The following is a 16,858-nucleotide window of genomic DNA, read 5'->3' as shown; positions in this document are numbered from 1 at the left end:
GTTCAGAAAGCCAAACCACCAACGTAGGTAAACTCTGCTCGTCAAGTCTTGCAGATTCACTCCCCTCTCTCCCCTCACTGTCACTCCTCTTGCTCAAGGCCACCATCATCTCAGGCCTTAAATAACTCAACCAAATGCCCCATTCCTGTTTGTTCTTCACACTGCAGCGGGAGATGATTTCTAAAATACTTTCAATGCCTTTACATGGTCCTCCTTAAAATGTTTAAAAGTTGAAACTCCTTAAATGGGAAAAAAAAAAAAAGGCTAATATCTGGCCCCAGGTTCATATGTTAGGAGTTCCTCCCTATTCCTGCCATCTAGCAGGTCACCTTGAATATAGCTCACCACTCTGCCTCCAGCCCTGGAATATGGGTGAGAGCTCAGGCTGTGGAGAGACACAGCCCGGAATTGTAGCCCACCTTGGCCACTTGGGGCCTGTGCAATGATGGGCAAGTCACTTTTCTATCTAGAGATGAGGATAAGGGTAATGCCCATCTCCTATAGTTGTGAGGATTACATGAGATAAGGTGGGAATTGCTCAGCACAGCTCTGGCATACAGTAAAACACTCAGCAAATGCTGACTGCTACTTCAAGGCTGCTACTCAAGGTTACCTACACTGGCTACACTCAAGGTCCCTGCTAACACCCCAAATTTTTAAAAGGTGTCCCCTTTGAGAGGATGAATTACCAAAAGTTTCCTTTTCCTCTGGGCTGTAGACCGTACTCTGTATCCCCACTCATACCAGACTCCTGTTCATCTTCTAGAAGTCCACAGATTCACTCCCACCTTCCCTCACTCACTAAAACTTAATGAAGTACCCCTCCTCTTACTCCCAGAGGGGCCGGTACATCCGGTTCTGTAACACTTACCCTACTACAGTACAACTACCTCATTATTTCTCTCCCTACCCACCTTCCACTTAGACTGAGAGGTTTCTTAAAGCCAGGAGTGCTTCGGTCTCACTCACAACTCTATCACCCATGTCTTTACATGACAGATATTCGTGAAGTATCTGCCAAATTAACATCATCCTTCTTTCTCCAAATACTTCTACAACCTCAAATTTCTTTTGTTACTCCATCACTTCTATACCCCATATGTGTGGTCTATAGTTTGCTCTGTTTGGGTGGCCTTCATTCTTTCCCCAATGCCTGCTGCCCTTCCCCTACCCCCACACATGTGGAGACATGAACACATACACATACACATCCCTCAGAAGGAAGACGTTCCTCAAATTTGGCTCAATGGTCCCATCAAGAAACAATGTGCCTATTCCCCAGGATTGGCTTGAAGGGGAGTTTTAAGGGAAGGGATCCTGAGGGAGGTACTGTCTCCTTTCTCCCTCTCTAAATTATAATACAGGGTTGCACTAATATTCTGCTTGAGAGGGCTTGTGGGGGCAAAGGAGGAAACAAGATTAACCTCAGGGGCTAGAAATCAAAGAATTCTCTCAGTTTAAGGATTAAGCAAAGCAATAAAAGGGTTGGCCTTTGAGGTATATATCATGCCTGTCCAAGTCTGTAGGGATAAGAGAATAGATGAGACTACTTGAAAGAGATTCCAGAGAAGAAAAATTGTACAGCATTCACTGAAATATAACATGTCATGTCTTTGGTAATCTACTCAAGCTTCCTTTATCAGGTTGGAAAGGAAGCCCAGGAGGAACTAAGAAACCAAACAGCTGGTGCTGCCAAGACAGAATCAATATACCTCTGAAACCTTTGATGCTAGTGGCCCATCCAGTCCAAATCCTTCTTTCTTCCACCAAATATTTTTAAGCACCTCCTAGTTTCCATCAATAGTGGGGGATAACAAAGACATGCAAGGCCAAGTTTGCCCTTAATTGTTGACAATAAAGTAGGGAAGGCAGGTATGAACACAAATAAGTATAATCAGATGTGGTTAGTACTACATTTGAGTACATATATATAGTCAGCACAAAGATGGCAAGAGTACCAGCTAGGGGGTCAAAGAATATAGCACAGAATACATGATCTTTTGGATCACCTCATCTATAAGAGGTGATGTTTAACTGTGACTCACAGGATGAGTAAGAGTTCATTAGGTAATGAAGAGAAAGAATTGCAGGCAGAGGGAGCTGCATGCATAAAAAGTCACAGAAGCATAAACAGTGTCCTGTAGTCAGAGAAATGGAGAAATCAACTAATTCAATATGGCGGAGAATGGGAGAAGGCGTGAAGAGAACAGGCAAGGCTGGAGAGCAGGAAGGATGTGATGACAGAGGGAACAGGCTTGCTTTGAACGCTGCAGCATTTTGTCTAGAGAGATGTTTAAGCACAGAGACCTGGCAGTTGTGTGAAAGGCAGACTGGAATTTGGTAGGGGCAGTAGGGTAGAGAGATCTAGAGATCACGGAGGCCCACTGCACTTTCACAGTTCTCAGCATGCTTAAGATTACTTACTCTCCTAGAAGCTATCACCAGAAGGACCCTCCCAGTTTTCCAAGTAATTGGAGACTCAACAATGAACCAATCTTTGCCTAACAAGGCTGGAGAAATCAGAACCATCCAAGCTGGCAAGTGTTAAAACACAGGGAAGCAAATACAGCAACAGCTCTTTCCCATTTGACCATAATCAACATAAATGTGGAGAGAAAACAAACTTGACAGCCAAGGGAGGAAAACACACAGTGGGCTTCCTTGCTTTCTCCCCAGGATGCCATCAATGCATAGAGCATTTAGAATAGCTGATTTGATGGTTACAAAAATCTACCTGCCTTCTCTCTCTCTCCCCCCCTCCCCCTTCTCTCTGAAAGCAATTAGAGAAGAGAGCTTCATTCACACTGAATCTAAAAATAGACGATGGCAGAGTTCACAGACTGACAGCTGCATTTTCATACAGTAACCAGGAAAGGAAAGGGATGGCTAATTTAACTTAACAACTTCCAAAACAAGGAGCGCAGAAGTAGTCCAGGATAAAGAGAAAACACAAAGGTCAGTTCTTCAAAGAGCTGCAAGAGGAATGGGGTCAGTCTGTGGCAGTTTATTAGTCCTCCCCAAATACTGACGAAATCAGCTAAGTATTTTGCCCAGATCTGCCCCGAGTCCTTCAGACAAGAGCGCTGGCAGATGAAGCTGCTAAAGGAATCCAAGCAAGATCAGGCAGAAGGGCCACGACTCGCCCTCTTAACTTCTATATGCATCACCCGGACACCCACAAGCTAAGAAAGTCACCATATTTTCTAGATAAGATAAATGAGTGCATCTCCCCTGTCCCCACCACTATACCTAAATTACACTGCCTAGCCTGGGGCAGGGAACAAAATAAAGTTATCTGGGAAATAAACCAGGATCATTAAGAGGGAGAAACCAGGTGTCTAAAAGGAGTGACCATTTCTTCTCCTCTCCTGGGTCGTACGGTGTTTTAGTTTCTCTCCTTACGCTGGCCTACCGAGGGAGGGGATTAGGGCTGGGCTTCAAAGAAACAAGGGAATGCTTGTGGGCGGGAAGCAGATTCTCTGCAGCGCCGACTCTCAGGGCTGCTGCCAGCCAGCCCCACGTTGGAGCACTGTGCCCCAGCATTCCCGCGCCGCATTGCCTCCATCGCCCTGGTGACTAAGCTGTTTCAACAGCTGTGTTATTGCTGGAATCAGGCCAGTGTTCTTCACACAGAGGATTTGTTTCGCGAGGCTTCTGTGGGGAATTCAGGATTTGGGGCTCTATTTGCAGCTCAGGTCCTACCCTTGATCCATTGGCAAGGGCCTCCCCCGGACTCCAGCTCCAAACAGCCATGGGATGATATTGGGCTGCCACCCAGCCTTCCAGGAGATGGACAGACTCGTAACAGCACAAAGAGGGGGGACAAGGCAATGTGTTGGAAAGAGAGAGACAGAGAGAGGGAGAGAGAGAAACAAAATGGAAAACCACCCTTGGTTGAGCCCCAGAAGACCTCCACTGACCCTCCCTCAATAAAGGCACCTGCACTAACAGGCTGCTTTTCCTGCTGTTCCCCTCCTGCCATCTCCCTCAGTCTCTCCTTTGAAATAACTTCTCTTTCCTTTCAGGTGTCGTTGGCACCTCCTCTGCCTCCACAAGTTTGCCCCTGAACACGAAGTCCCGGCAGCTCGGCCCTCGGCCCCTGGCCTCTCCATGTCTCATCACATTGCTTACACTCCTTTATGTTCCTATCACCTCTGAGGCAAGCGGGGCCTGCTGACTTGTTCCCTCACCACCCCATCTCTAGGCTCTTCGCCCGGCACAGTAGGCACTCCTACTGTGCTGACTGCTGAACAAACTACCAAACTCCTTTGCATGGAGGGCTGACCCTTATTTCCTGTGGATGGGACCAATTTTCACTTCTAGTCCATTCTAGGTTGCACCTAAGAGGCCAATTACCTGCCCTCTCTTCTAAATTCTCACCAAAAGCAATCGGGCCATCTTTTCTGATATTGAAGAGATCGTAGAAATGTTGAGTTTTCTTATAAAGAAGGTACTGTATTTTTAAAAGAAATCAAAAAAATGATTTTTAAAAGCTCCTATTTGTGAGTGCCTCTGTTTTCAGATGTGTAGACCTTTCCGGACACATCCACGCCAGCCGGATCCGGATGATCAGCTGCAGTCGCAACATGAGGAAACTGAGGCCCACGCTCATACTGCTAGTGCAGGAGAGAGGCAAAATAGGAACCCAGGGTGCTTGGGTTCCCCAGCTCAAGCTGTTTGCCATTATGTCACACATTAGGTGGAGTTAGGAGACCGGTTTCTCATTCTAGGTAAAGCCACTTATTAGCTGTACAATTTGAGTAAGTCATTGCACGTATCCTTTCCTTAATTACTAAAGTGGGATCCACTAAGGTCCTTCTAGTTGTAACATTCCACGAAGGCAGAAACCTTAACACACAGCCAGCTGCCAAACTGCCTCCAGCACTTGAGGCATTGTGGCAAAAACAAAGAACAATAAAACAATCCCTGCCCTCAGGGCACGTGTAATGGCCTTAGCGACAAGGGATAAAAACTTGAGTCTGACTAATATATGAGTTAAACCGTAGCAAATGCAAAAATACCAGAGTACAGGGCAGTACTTGAGAAAACACGGTCCCAACTGCAAAAGGACAATAGCACATTTCAACAATGGTTTCTTACCGCCCCCCCCCCAAACCCCCCAAATATCTTTGTGCTGCCAGCAGGAAAAGCTAGCTACCAGAAGGGATTCCGTCTGTTTCACGGGAAAGCTTTGTTTCAGACAAGTTTCGTAAAGGAAAAAGTAGGCTAGGACAAGCTTTTTATTTCCAGCCCACCTTTTCTTCATTCCCATGAATGAGGAGGGGATACAAATGAAGGCAGGCAGCCAGGGAGAAAAATAATATGGCTGGTGGTTCCTGACCTCTTGGATTCCTGCCGTCAGAGAAGCCCGAGAGGCAACATTTAATTGTGGAAAAACCAGCCTTGCTCTTCTCTTATCTTTTTCCTCTGTGACTTAAACCCACAATTACTGGCAACCCCTAGATTCCGAGTCACTCAGCTGGTGGTGGCAGCGATGGCTGTGTCTGTAGCTGAAAAGCAAAAGGGGAGTCAGATTTTCCCGGCCTCCGAAGGCAGCCTTGTGCCAACAGCCCTAACCCAGCTTTACGACTTCTCCCATTAAAAAGTTCACAGATGCCCTCCCGTCGGGAATACCACCCTGCGAGAAGTCCGAACGGAAAAGAGAAATGCAGTTTCCAGCTGCTGTATAACACAAAGAACAAGCCACGAGTCTCGGATCCTGAATTCCACATTTTATTTCAGCACTCGATACGTGATTTTCAATTTCTTTTCTTAAGGATCAAACTCCAAATTTCTTTGCCTGGCCATCACTGCAACTCACCAATGGCCCCCTTAGTCTTTCAGGAGCTTATCTTTTCTCTCCAATACGGAATTCTTCTGCAGCCTAACAAATGCACTCATGGTCCTTCACCTACCACACGGTCTTTCACAGCATTTCACGGTGGGAAAATAGGGATCTTTGTCCTGACTTTCTCAGCTGCACACCAGGTGACCCTGGAGAAGTCACTTCACTTCCATAATTTCAGTCTGCAGAGCTTCAAGAGCTCATCTTAAATTATTATCCTATTCCAAAACATTTTAATTTACATGTTAACATGCTTACAGTCAAATGTCATTAAACCATGGCTTGCAGGCATATTCTCCTAAGGACGCTGAAAATTTTCCAGGTCTTCTATTTTAGGATGTTCTCCAATTGCCTAAGTGCTGATCAATACATAACTTGAAGCTCCTGGGGTCTACCTAGATCATGAAGTTGGAGCTCTTACCTAGAGATTCATAAATCTCTGAGTGCCACAGATAACCTTCAGGGATTCAGTTGAAGAAATACGAATACAAAATGTCTGAATGGGACCTATGCACATTTTTTTCCCATGGTCAAGGTCCTTGATCCAAAGTTAAGAACCACTGTCCTGAAGTAATGAAAGGCCTATGGCCAGCAACCACCCAGGTCCTTGTTTTGCACACTCACCCCTGCTGTCCTTCTTGCTGGTCTTCTATGTTCTCTCCAGAACTCACACTCCTACTCTCTGCTCAAGTCCAAGAATAATAATAACTCACCTTTACTGAGCATTTACCATGTACCAAGCACTTCCTATGAAAAAGCCGCATATATATTATTCTAGTTTCATCCTTAAAACAATCCTATAAGGATGGCACTACAATTACCTCTATTTTATACATGAAGAAAATGAAGTACAAGGAAGTTCACTAACTTAACCAAAGGTGTCATGAAATTTGTAAGTGTCAGGTCAAGAATTTAGCTCAAACACTCCAGTTTCCCTGAACAAAATACAGCTACTCTTGGACTGTTTCTTTGCCATCAGATATTAGATAGTCACAAATTTCAACATCTCCTAGAAGATCCCCCCCTCAAGACTCAATTAAAAAATTACGTTTTTTGTAAATTAACCATTTCCCTTTCTTTGTTCATGGAATACTCTGGACACTTGAAACAGAACACACTGGTATAATTTTTTGATTCTTTCTCTCTGGACTAGACTGTGAGTTCCTAATTAATTATTATGAGTACATCTTGAGTATTTATACAGCCTGGGGCTATGCTAAGTATGGAGACAAAAAGATGAACAAGATACAGCCCCTGCTCTCAAAATTCAGTCTTGCCGGATAGACAGAAGTAAACAAAGAAGGGTCATGAGGTTTTTTGAAATTGTAGTATAAAGGATAAGGACTTAAAGTACGAAAAATGCCAGCACATAGTAGAAGTCCAATAAATGACTACTGAATGAATAAAGGAAGTTGGGAAGAGGGCCTCAGAAGCTGGACTGTTGAATTAAAAGATCCACCTTCCCTTTATGAAAACTCTTTGAGGTTATTTATACACTGACTCACCTAAAAACTGCTTCCTGTGTTGGTGTCTATGATACATTTTTTAATGTCAGACTAAAAATACACTTCCAGTACACCAACCCTGTCTGCCTACCCAAGGACTAGAAATGAACACAAGGTAAACACATAACAAAAGAAAATACTAGAAAACTCACTCATGTCAACACTAAGCTCACCCACTAACAACGGGGCATCTTCTAAAATGGCTCATACTTGAGGGTCTGTGAAGTCACCTATTTACAAAGCTGAAGGGATGGATACTCATAACGTTTTTATAAAGCCAAAGAATCTGAAGTGAGTCATGGACTCTCAGCAAAAGACAGCTGGAGTAGATAGGACCTCGGGGGTCATCTGGTATATTTGCCTACTCAGAACAGGGAGGTGCTCCATAGCACTACAGACAGACTCGAGAGGCCAGTGCCTTGACCCCACCCCAAGATCACTTTTACCTATAACCCCTCTAATTCTCAGCTGTGAGACTCTGGACAAGTCACTTAACCTCTCTGGTCTTCAATTTCCTCTCTCTGCCAGGGAGACCTGTTGAGATGATCGGATGAAATAAAAGTAGAGTTGTCTTAACCCGAGATGATCTAAATCCCGATTTTGCACAAGAGAGAATCTGACTGCTCTCCTTGGGTGAAGGGCCCATCCTAACCCAATCAGCTGTGGCTGGGGGACCAGAGTGTGGCCAGCAGCCCACTCAGCAGGCATGGTGGAAGCCCACAGTCTGAGGGAGGGCAAAAAGTAAGTTCTGTGAGAATATGGCATGAAGCCAAAGCAAATGCCTGGCAACAAAGACAACCGTCAGCATCTCTGGTACAAGAGTACTTTGTAAAGAGAAGGCCACCCAACATACACTATCACTGTGGTCATCAGTATGAATCTCTCCACCCCAACCAGCATTGGCCGGATAACTACCAGTGACAGGCTGCTCCGTGCTTGAAGAGACAACTCCAACTATGTGACAGCAGCTTTTTTTTTCAAGATGCTGAATTTAAATATTTTCAATCTTCCCCCGAACCTTACCTTTAAAAGAAGATATAATCTTGCTTGTTAGGTTAGGCCTGGGCTTTCCCTATGGCCATAATATGAATAACAGGTAAGGCAGGAAAGAGACACCCATTGGACAATTATTTTAGGAAATAACTGAGACCAGAAAATTTAAAAATCAGAACCTCCTCCCGCTTTAAAGAATTTCTACTACCTCTCCAAACAAATTAGCACCAACTTACCAAAGCAAAGAGGAACTGGAACCATTTCTAGCATCAGTATGCATACAATAGGTATATATTAAGGGAAAAAATTTTTTTTCAAATGTTGAGTCCCTGGCACTTTTGCAAGTCGAATTCTGCTTCAACAGAGGGTTTTCCTTCCCCCATCTAGCTTATTTTTGCTTTGAAAAGTATAATCCAGAAAACAGTTTTTCTTCATATTTTCTTATGTTAACCAAAATAAAGATAGGATTCTCAGTAAAATAACCTCACATTAGCTATGTGATGAATGACTGGCATTTAAATACTGACAGGAATACCCCAAGTGAGAAGAGGAGGTAAAAAAAAAAAAAAAAAACTAAAACCACCTTATACATAGTGGGGGTGCCATCAAGGAATCTGCCACTGCTAGCTGCTTTGCTATTCACATTCTTCATTGATGTCACCAGGATTTATTTTAGTAGCCAGGATATACTTGTTATGGATGCAAAGAGAATCTCCTCGTTTATATTCTAAACTCAGAGCAGGAAATCAGACACGTGGGTGATCTGCAGCTGTGGCACTATAAACAGATTCTAGACTGCACTACATTCCCTGAACTACAGATCGGGAGATTGAAAAGAGAAAAATAGAAAATACACCATTTTAAAAAGACCAGTGCCACTTCTGTCCAAGAAGATTTGGGTGCTGTTTGGTAGAAAGCTCACTGACCTGCATAGGGTAGTGTCCTTGTTGCCACGTACCACCCACCTACCTACGTGGTTTATGTACAACGAGGAGATCCTGCTTTGTCTTCGGCCAACTCTGCTACAGTGGGCAAGTATCTCAGGGTATAAGGTTTCTTCATCCAGGAAATTAAAGGATTAGCCCCTTTAACATTTTGGGATCAAGTAGCCAATTTGAAAACTTGACAAAAGCCACAAACCCTCTTACTCCAAAAATACATACAATAAATATGACTGAAATTTTATATAGAATACCAGAGGGATTGCCTGGCCCTTGAAATCCACCCACAGGCTTCCTGGTTGAAGATTATTAGACTAGCAGCACTCTAAAGTTCCTTCCAGGGCTCAAAGTCTGCAATCACACAGCTGATGCTTAATAACAGGTACAGCAAATTATTCAGACCATAGGTGAGTGGTTTGTTATGACTAGAGACTAACCCAATATGATCTCCTTTCCGATGTTAAATTGGCCCGTAAGCCAATGGATGACTGGAAGGAAGGAGGAGGGACTGGATATACCAAACTATAAACATGAGTTTAAAAAATCGTCAAAAGGTTTTAGAGGAGCCCGACTCTGTTTCTAGGCTGTATTTCTTCATTTGGATGTACAGAACACAAAACCTTTGAGCCAAATGATGGAGATCCCACAGTGTTATAGTGATACTGTCAAAGAAATGAGCTTACCAATAATCACACCCAAATAAAACAACCTAAGTGTTCCCATTTTCCTGCCAATATAAACTTGTTCACAATGGTTAATTCCAGAGTTATGCCTGAAGAGTCCCTCAAAGGGAAAGATAACCCATAAATGAAAGCAAACAAACATGGTGTCCCTAATCTCCACTCTCCTGGGTTAATCAACAAAATACAGTCTTCTCCTGCGATTTTAGTTTCTTTCTAACCCAAGTCAGTAGGTAAGACTGATTCATATTAGAAAATTCTAGGTTCTCGCCTGGGTTTGAAGGGGACACATGACTCCATAAGAAGAAAGCAGACTGGCCATATAAGCCCATTTCAAATATTGACAACCTCCCTATATTTATTCACCTCTGCAAACCCCACCACATTTAAGTCTCCTGGATCTTTTTGGTATATTTTAAGCTTTTTCAGTTTATCTTTTTGGGGGAGGCGAGTGGAGAGGGCAGAGGAAAAATGTGGGGTCATTTCTGATCATACTGACTCCAATTAAGGTAGATAAAGAAATTTAAAAAATAACTTCAAAAATATTGGTGGGGCACCTGGGTGGCTCATTCGGTTCAGCGTCTGCCTTCGGTTCGGGTCATGATCCTAGGTTCCTGGAACGGAGCCCCACATTGGGCTCCATGCTCAGCGGGGGGCCTGCTTCTCCCTCTCTCTCTGCCTGCTGCTCCCCTGCTTGTGCTCTCTCTCTCTCTCAAATAAATAAATAAAATTAAAAAAAATATATTGGTGGGGCGCCTGGGTAGCACAGCGGTTAAGCGTCTGCCTTTGGCTCAGGGTGTGATCCTGGCGTTATGGGATCGAGCCCCACATCAGGCTCCTCCACTATGAGCCTGCTTCTTCCTCTCCCACTCCCCCTGCTTGTGTTCCCTCTCTCACTGGCTGTCTCTATCTCTATCGAATAAATAAATAAATCTTAAATATATATATTGGTGACACCAGCCTGTAATAAAAACTATCCAATCAGGGGCAGGGGTTACAGCTGGTTTAGCCTTGGACTCTGGGGCCTGGGTGGTGATTTCAGGGTCTTGAGATCAAGACCAGCGCCCCATATGGGGCTCCACGCTGGGTGTTGAGTTTACTTAGGACTCTCTTTCCTTCTCCCTCTGCCTTCCCACCCCCTGCCAGCTCTCTCTCTCTCAAATAAATAAATAAATCTAAAAGAAAAAAATCTATCTGATCAGAAATGTTTCTTATAAACAGAGACTATAACATGGTCATGATTCAAAGAAGGTCTCTTTTTGAAAGGCGTGAGAGAGCAGAATTAGATTTCTTCTTAGTAGTTGCTACAACATATTTTCTTAAAAAGGACTATCTGATAAAGTATGGAAATCCAGCCACACGAATACCATTGTACCAATGGCCTGGATCCATCATTAGCTGGTAGTTTCATGGCCTATGGAATCCTCTCCCCCATTAAGCTCTCTTTGTGGATTCTTTCCAAGAGGCATCTGAAAACATACAATTAAGAACCACAGCTCTTGCTAACGGCCAAGAATAAGTTCAGAGACTTTCTTCCCTCTGTAAATTTACCCCTAATCATTTTAGATAACAGTTTGTTTTTTTACAGTTAACAGACTGTTCTTTTATTCTTATGGTCCTCACGTGATACACAAACGGAAGAGCACAATCACTTTGTAGAAAGTTAGGCGGGACGCTCAGGTATGGAACTAGAAAACGGGGTAATAGTACCATTCTAATTATTTTTTTGACTAGAAATATGTTTTACAGAAATGTTTTCAGTTTGGGAGAAGAAAAATCACTTGTCAGTTATAGAAATAATTCCGTCATTTCATGTCGTCATCTGCAGTAATGAAACAAGCACTTAACACTCGATCCTAGCGTACAGCACAGGGCTCAAGGCAAAACATAATGACTTCATTACCCAAGAACAGAATAGACGGGCTGGCCTTTCCTACCCCACAGCATTTTCCAGTATTTTTCCAGCCTAAGGAATTTTTAAACTCCTTCAAATTCTAGATTTACGACTCAACACAGATCAATCCGTCCTGAGGCTTTCTGCCAATGAATCTCAGTGCTTCTATTTCAATAGCCTGTAGATTTGAAAGCTGGGTAGAGACATGTCAAAAAAAAAACCAACTTTCTTTTATCTCTGCACCCAGGTTCCTCAAAAGAAGCCCCATGGAGAGTCTGAGGTTATGCAAAGTATGTGACTTGCAGTTGTAATCAGTAGAGTGACATTCCTTTTTACAAGTAGGCACCATCTTAGCCAATCCAAACCTGTCTTTCACAAATACATACATACATGGAGTGACTGATAATACACTTTAAAAAGAATGAAGTACACCCACTTCAGAGGATATTTTCAAATAACAGAATTTCCTGTCACAGAAAAATCGAAGCCCATCACATAGGTAAGCATTCATTTTTCCCAATGATTAACCATATATGCAGGTGCCAGATGTTTCGGCGGACTTTTCGCGGACACCCTTTTCAGGGTACTCATCCTCCCCTCCATTTCCCCTTTGTTGATGTCCCTTACAACTCTGCAGAAGCATCATGTCTGTGCCCTGACAAACAGGTTAATTCCAAGCCTTTGAAATATTCAGGACAAGTTAGCACTGGCCCAATCACAGATTTTGACAGACAGGTCTGCACGGGATTTGTCATTGCTATTCACCAAAAGCTCAATTACTCCTGCTTCCGAGCATCTGTACGTCTCTAGATTCCCTTCAATGGGCTTCCCCTCTCCCCAGCTCCTGCAGACTATTGTTTTAAAACTGTCACCACTTCAAAGTTCAACTGGTTACTTTTTAGACTTAGCACTGAAAGACAATTGTAGGTTTTTAAATGTTTATGTTTAAAAGGTGAAAAGTAGGGGTTCTGTTTAAAATCGCTTTTTCAAACCAGGATTACATTTTTTTTACATAACACACATGGAATATCTTCTGTCAATAATCAGATATAATATACATACTCTCTAACCACTTTTACTACTGTAAATTTCCCTCTAATGTCACCACGTCTGATGAAATCTTGGAACTGATTAAGTAATGACGAGCTTTTAAAGAGTAAGTCATTGATTTCTTTCTGAGGGTTTGTCAAGATCTCAAATTCTAGCTAAAACCTGTATCACCTTAAATGGAAAAGTTTAAAAAGAATATACATGTAACACCAAATGACTGAAAGTAATTTAAAATATATAGTTCTTAGATTACTTTATCTGCTCAAAGACCCTTCAAAGGTAGCTGAAAACTCTGGCTATCTTAATTTTTTAGTGCACCCCTATTAGGTATGGGTGCTTATGTTACAGGAAATTTAACAATTTTTTAAGATAAGAATCTTTAGTACAGGGTCGCCTGGGTGGCTGAGTCGTTAAGCGTCTGCCTTCGGCTCAGGGCGTGATCCCGGTGTTCTGGGATCGAGCCCCACATCAGGCTCCTCCACTGGAAGCCTGCTTCTTCCTCTCCCATTCCCTCTACTTGTGTTCCCTCTCTCGCTGGCTGTCTCTATCTCTGTCAAATAAATAAATAAATAAATAAATAAATAAATCTTTAAAAAGAAGAATCTTTAGTACAATCTTTTCTAGATGAAGATAAAATATATTTCGGAGGCAGAATACATACTTGAGAGAGAAAGAACATAAGACACATACAAATTCATTTAGATACAGAAATGTTTTAGTTAAAGCCTCACCAATAAAGGCATTTTTAATGTTAAGGATTAATATTTGCTGGAAAGTAGGGGCACCTGGGTGGCTCAGTCAGCTGGGCGTCTGCCTCCAGCTCAGGTCGTGATCGTGATCGTGGGGTCCTGGGATTGAGACCCACATTGGGCTCCTTGCTCAGTGGGGAGCCCACTTCTCCCTCTCCTTTTGCTCCTCCCCACCCTGTGTACGCATAGGCACACACTCTCTCTCTCTCTCTCAAATAAATAAAATCTTTAAAAAATATATTTGCTGGGAAGTAATTCATTTGTTAAAATATGTAATAGGTTCTGACCACCAAATAAGATGTGTGTGTGTTGGAGGCGGGGATCCCCACACACGCAACAATTCTCAGATACCAGCAGAGTACCCTACAACACAACTCAATTCCGACGCTATCTACCTGGAGATGGCATGTAACCCCCCAGGTTAAGGGCTCCATCCCACAGAGTGTCCTCCACTTCAGATGCCAATCTCAAGCCCAGGGTGCTACCTGTGCTTCTGACCAACTGGCTATAAAATGGGACGTTCCCACAAGCCCCTACTTGGGTTTAAATTGCTAGAACAGTTCAAAGAATTAAAAAGACCCCTTTACTTACTAGATTACTGACTTACGAAAAAGGATATGAACCAACAGCTAGGTAAGAGATACATGGACAAGGTCCCTAATGAAATGCCTTCTTTCCTCAGAGTCTGGGGCCCGGCAGGGCGGCATAAGGAAGCATTCTGGTTTCCCAACCTGGTAGCTCTCTCTGCACTCCATTCCTTTGGGGTTTTTATGGAGGTTTCATTACATACATACAACTGATTAAATCATTGGCTATTGGTGACTGAGTTGAGTCGACCTCCAGCCCCTCTCCCCTCCTTGAAAATCAGGAGCGGAACTGAAAGTGCCACCTCTCTATTCATGGTTGGTTCCTCTGGCAACCAGCCCTGACCCCTGGGTGCTTTCCAAAAGTCACCTCATTAACATAAACCCAGTTGTGGTGGAAAGAGGCTTCTTAGGAACAAGACACCCATTTCACCTTTATGGCTTCTGATGCTTTTTCAGGAACTGAGGACAAGAGACCAAATATTACAACAAAAGATGCTCCCATGGTACTTATCACTCAGGAAAGTCCAAGGGTTTGGGAACTGAGAGCCAGGAACTGTGGGTAAAGACCAAATATATTTGAGAAATATATTTTGGTGATCGGGATGCCCAAATATATATTTCTTATAAATCACAGTATCACAACATTGCTTATTCCCCTCATTGCAGCACATACCTTTCTTTCTTTTCTGTTTCCCAACCACTGTCTTTCCCAACTCCTTAAAAGGACATGTTTTGTTCAGTCTTGTATCCTCAGTACTTAGTGTTTAACATATGGTTGGGATGTAATAAAGTTTGAATGAGTGAACAAACAAATGTGTTACACAACCAACGAAGACGACAATAGGCAAGAAAATGTGGTCATGCGAAATGTGAAATACCACTGAATGCTTTGGGCTGTTGTGCAAATCTGGACCTTCCTATCAGCCATTCCTTCTATCTAGAATGTTCTTCTATTTGTCCTCACCCTCACCCCCAACGTCTTGTCAGAGTTTTCACTCACTTTAAATATCTATTTGCTCAGCTCTACACACACACACACACACACACACACACACACACACACACACACCAAGGCAGACTTCCCTTACCATGTTCTAAAGCCCTTTCTTTGTATTTCCACAGCTCCTGTGCATACTTTGGTTGCAGTCCCTAGCACATCATACCAGCATGATCATTTATTTGCCCATCGTTGCACTTGACCATAAGCCCCTTAAAGGACAGTGTCTTCACCTGTATCCATATGTCTAGCCATCAGCACGGTGCCTGGCAGTAGTAGGCACTCCAAACAAAAGGCACTACAGTTTAAAATAACTGTAAGGTAAGAGACTGAATGAATGGAGGGGTCTCTCCATTCTGGAAATTATCTCAGAGTATCTGTTTGTTCCCGATAAGATGTCCCATCAAGCACATACACTGGCAACTCCTAAACAAAATAAATTTAATGATTATTTATGGAGATTATTGCTGATACAGGAAAATTAGAATTAGAAAAAGTGCTTTAATCCAAGGACAGGCCCCAGGTAGAGAGGTCTTCAACACACTTTTTTCTCTTTCCATCTCACCCATCATCCTGTGTCAGTAAAAAATGTTTTCTTCTCAACCTAAGGTTTCCTATACTGTTCTCAAATGCCACATATAATCTCCTCCTCATGAAATGTTTCTATGTCCCGGCCCTCAGAATCTTGAACCACACGTAAGTAGTAAGCTACAAAAAACAAAAACAAGACAAAACAAAAAACCAACCCTGGTTTTATGGGAAAATGAGTGCTCGTGGGGTGGCAATCCCATTTTGATGAGGATCTTTACTAAGACAATGACTTTTCTCAAAGTCTAGTGGAAAAAGACATTTTGAAATATGGGACCTTTCCGAAATCCTCAAATCACTCCGCTGGGGTGAGCTCCGACCTAACACTACAAAGGTGATGAAAGGTGGCGTTTAGGGCAAGGCTTTTGAAGCCAGGCTGTCTGGGTTTGAATCCCAGCCCTTCCACTCTCTCACCTTCTGACCTTGAGCAACCTCACGGGGACCCAAGGTTTCTATCTGTAGAATGAAACAGTAAGACCTACCTCACTAAATTGCTAGGAATAGGCAATGGGTTAGTACAAGCAGGATATTCAGAAAAGGACCTAGCAAGTAGTTAAGTAGTCAGTAATTTTCTGTTCTTAATATTCTCATTTTACTGTTACTAGAACTGGCTCTAAAAGAACTGGAAGAGAGAGAGTGTCCAAGGTAGGAAAGGAGTGAGAAGAGAAAACACTTACTGATTTGGTTGTTCAGCTTGAACGCGATGTCCAGCTGCAGGATAAACAGCATGAACTGGAACCAAGGGCTCATCTCCATGGAGGGAAGGGGGATATGGACAGAAAACACGATGTCGTTGGCTTCGATTTCCCTTGGGATTGCTTCCTCGATGTCTCGGATCTTGTCACATTGGTTGGGTCCCCAGGGCATTAGCCATTTTGTCTTGTGATGGTTTTTACGGACATCCACACATTTCACCGACATGTAGGACACTGCCGTCGTGGGCCCTGGGGCTGAAAAGAAAAGGGTTTTCTGGTTTAGAAAAATCATCCACTGTGGGGGCGCCTGGGTGGCACAGCGGTTAAGCGTCTG

At 43.1% G+C, this 16,858-nt stretch overlaps 1 protein-coding gene across 1 annotated transcript in view; it reads right to left on the bottom strand.

Annotated features, from left to right (window-relative positions):
* The window catches only part of WLS (Wnt ligand secretion mediator), a 98,669-nt gene that overhangs the window by 40,431 nt on the left and 41,380 nt on the right, over nt 1–16,858 (bottom strand). Inside the window, exon 2 of the mRNA XM_008690733.2 lies at nt 16,507–16,779. Coding sequence (XP_008688955.1) covers nt 16,507–16,779 — 273 coding nt within the window. The remainder of the gene's footprint in view (nt 1–16,506; nt 16,780–16,858) is intronic.

Source organism: Ursus maritimus, unplaced genomic scaffold (genome assembly GCF_017311325.1).
Source record: "Ursus maritimus isolate PB19 unplaced genomic scaffold, ASM1731132v1 scaffold_12, whole genome shotgun sequence".
NCBI lineage: Eukaryota > Metazoa > Chordata > Mammalia > Carnivora > Ursidae > Ursus > Ursus maritimus.
The sequence above is the reverse complement of the archived record's forward strand: the minus strand, read 5'-3'. Positions and strand labels throughout refer to the sequence as shown.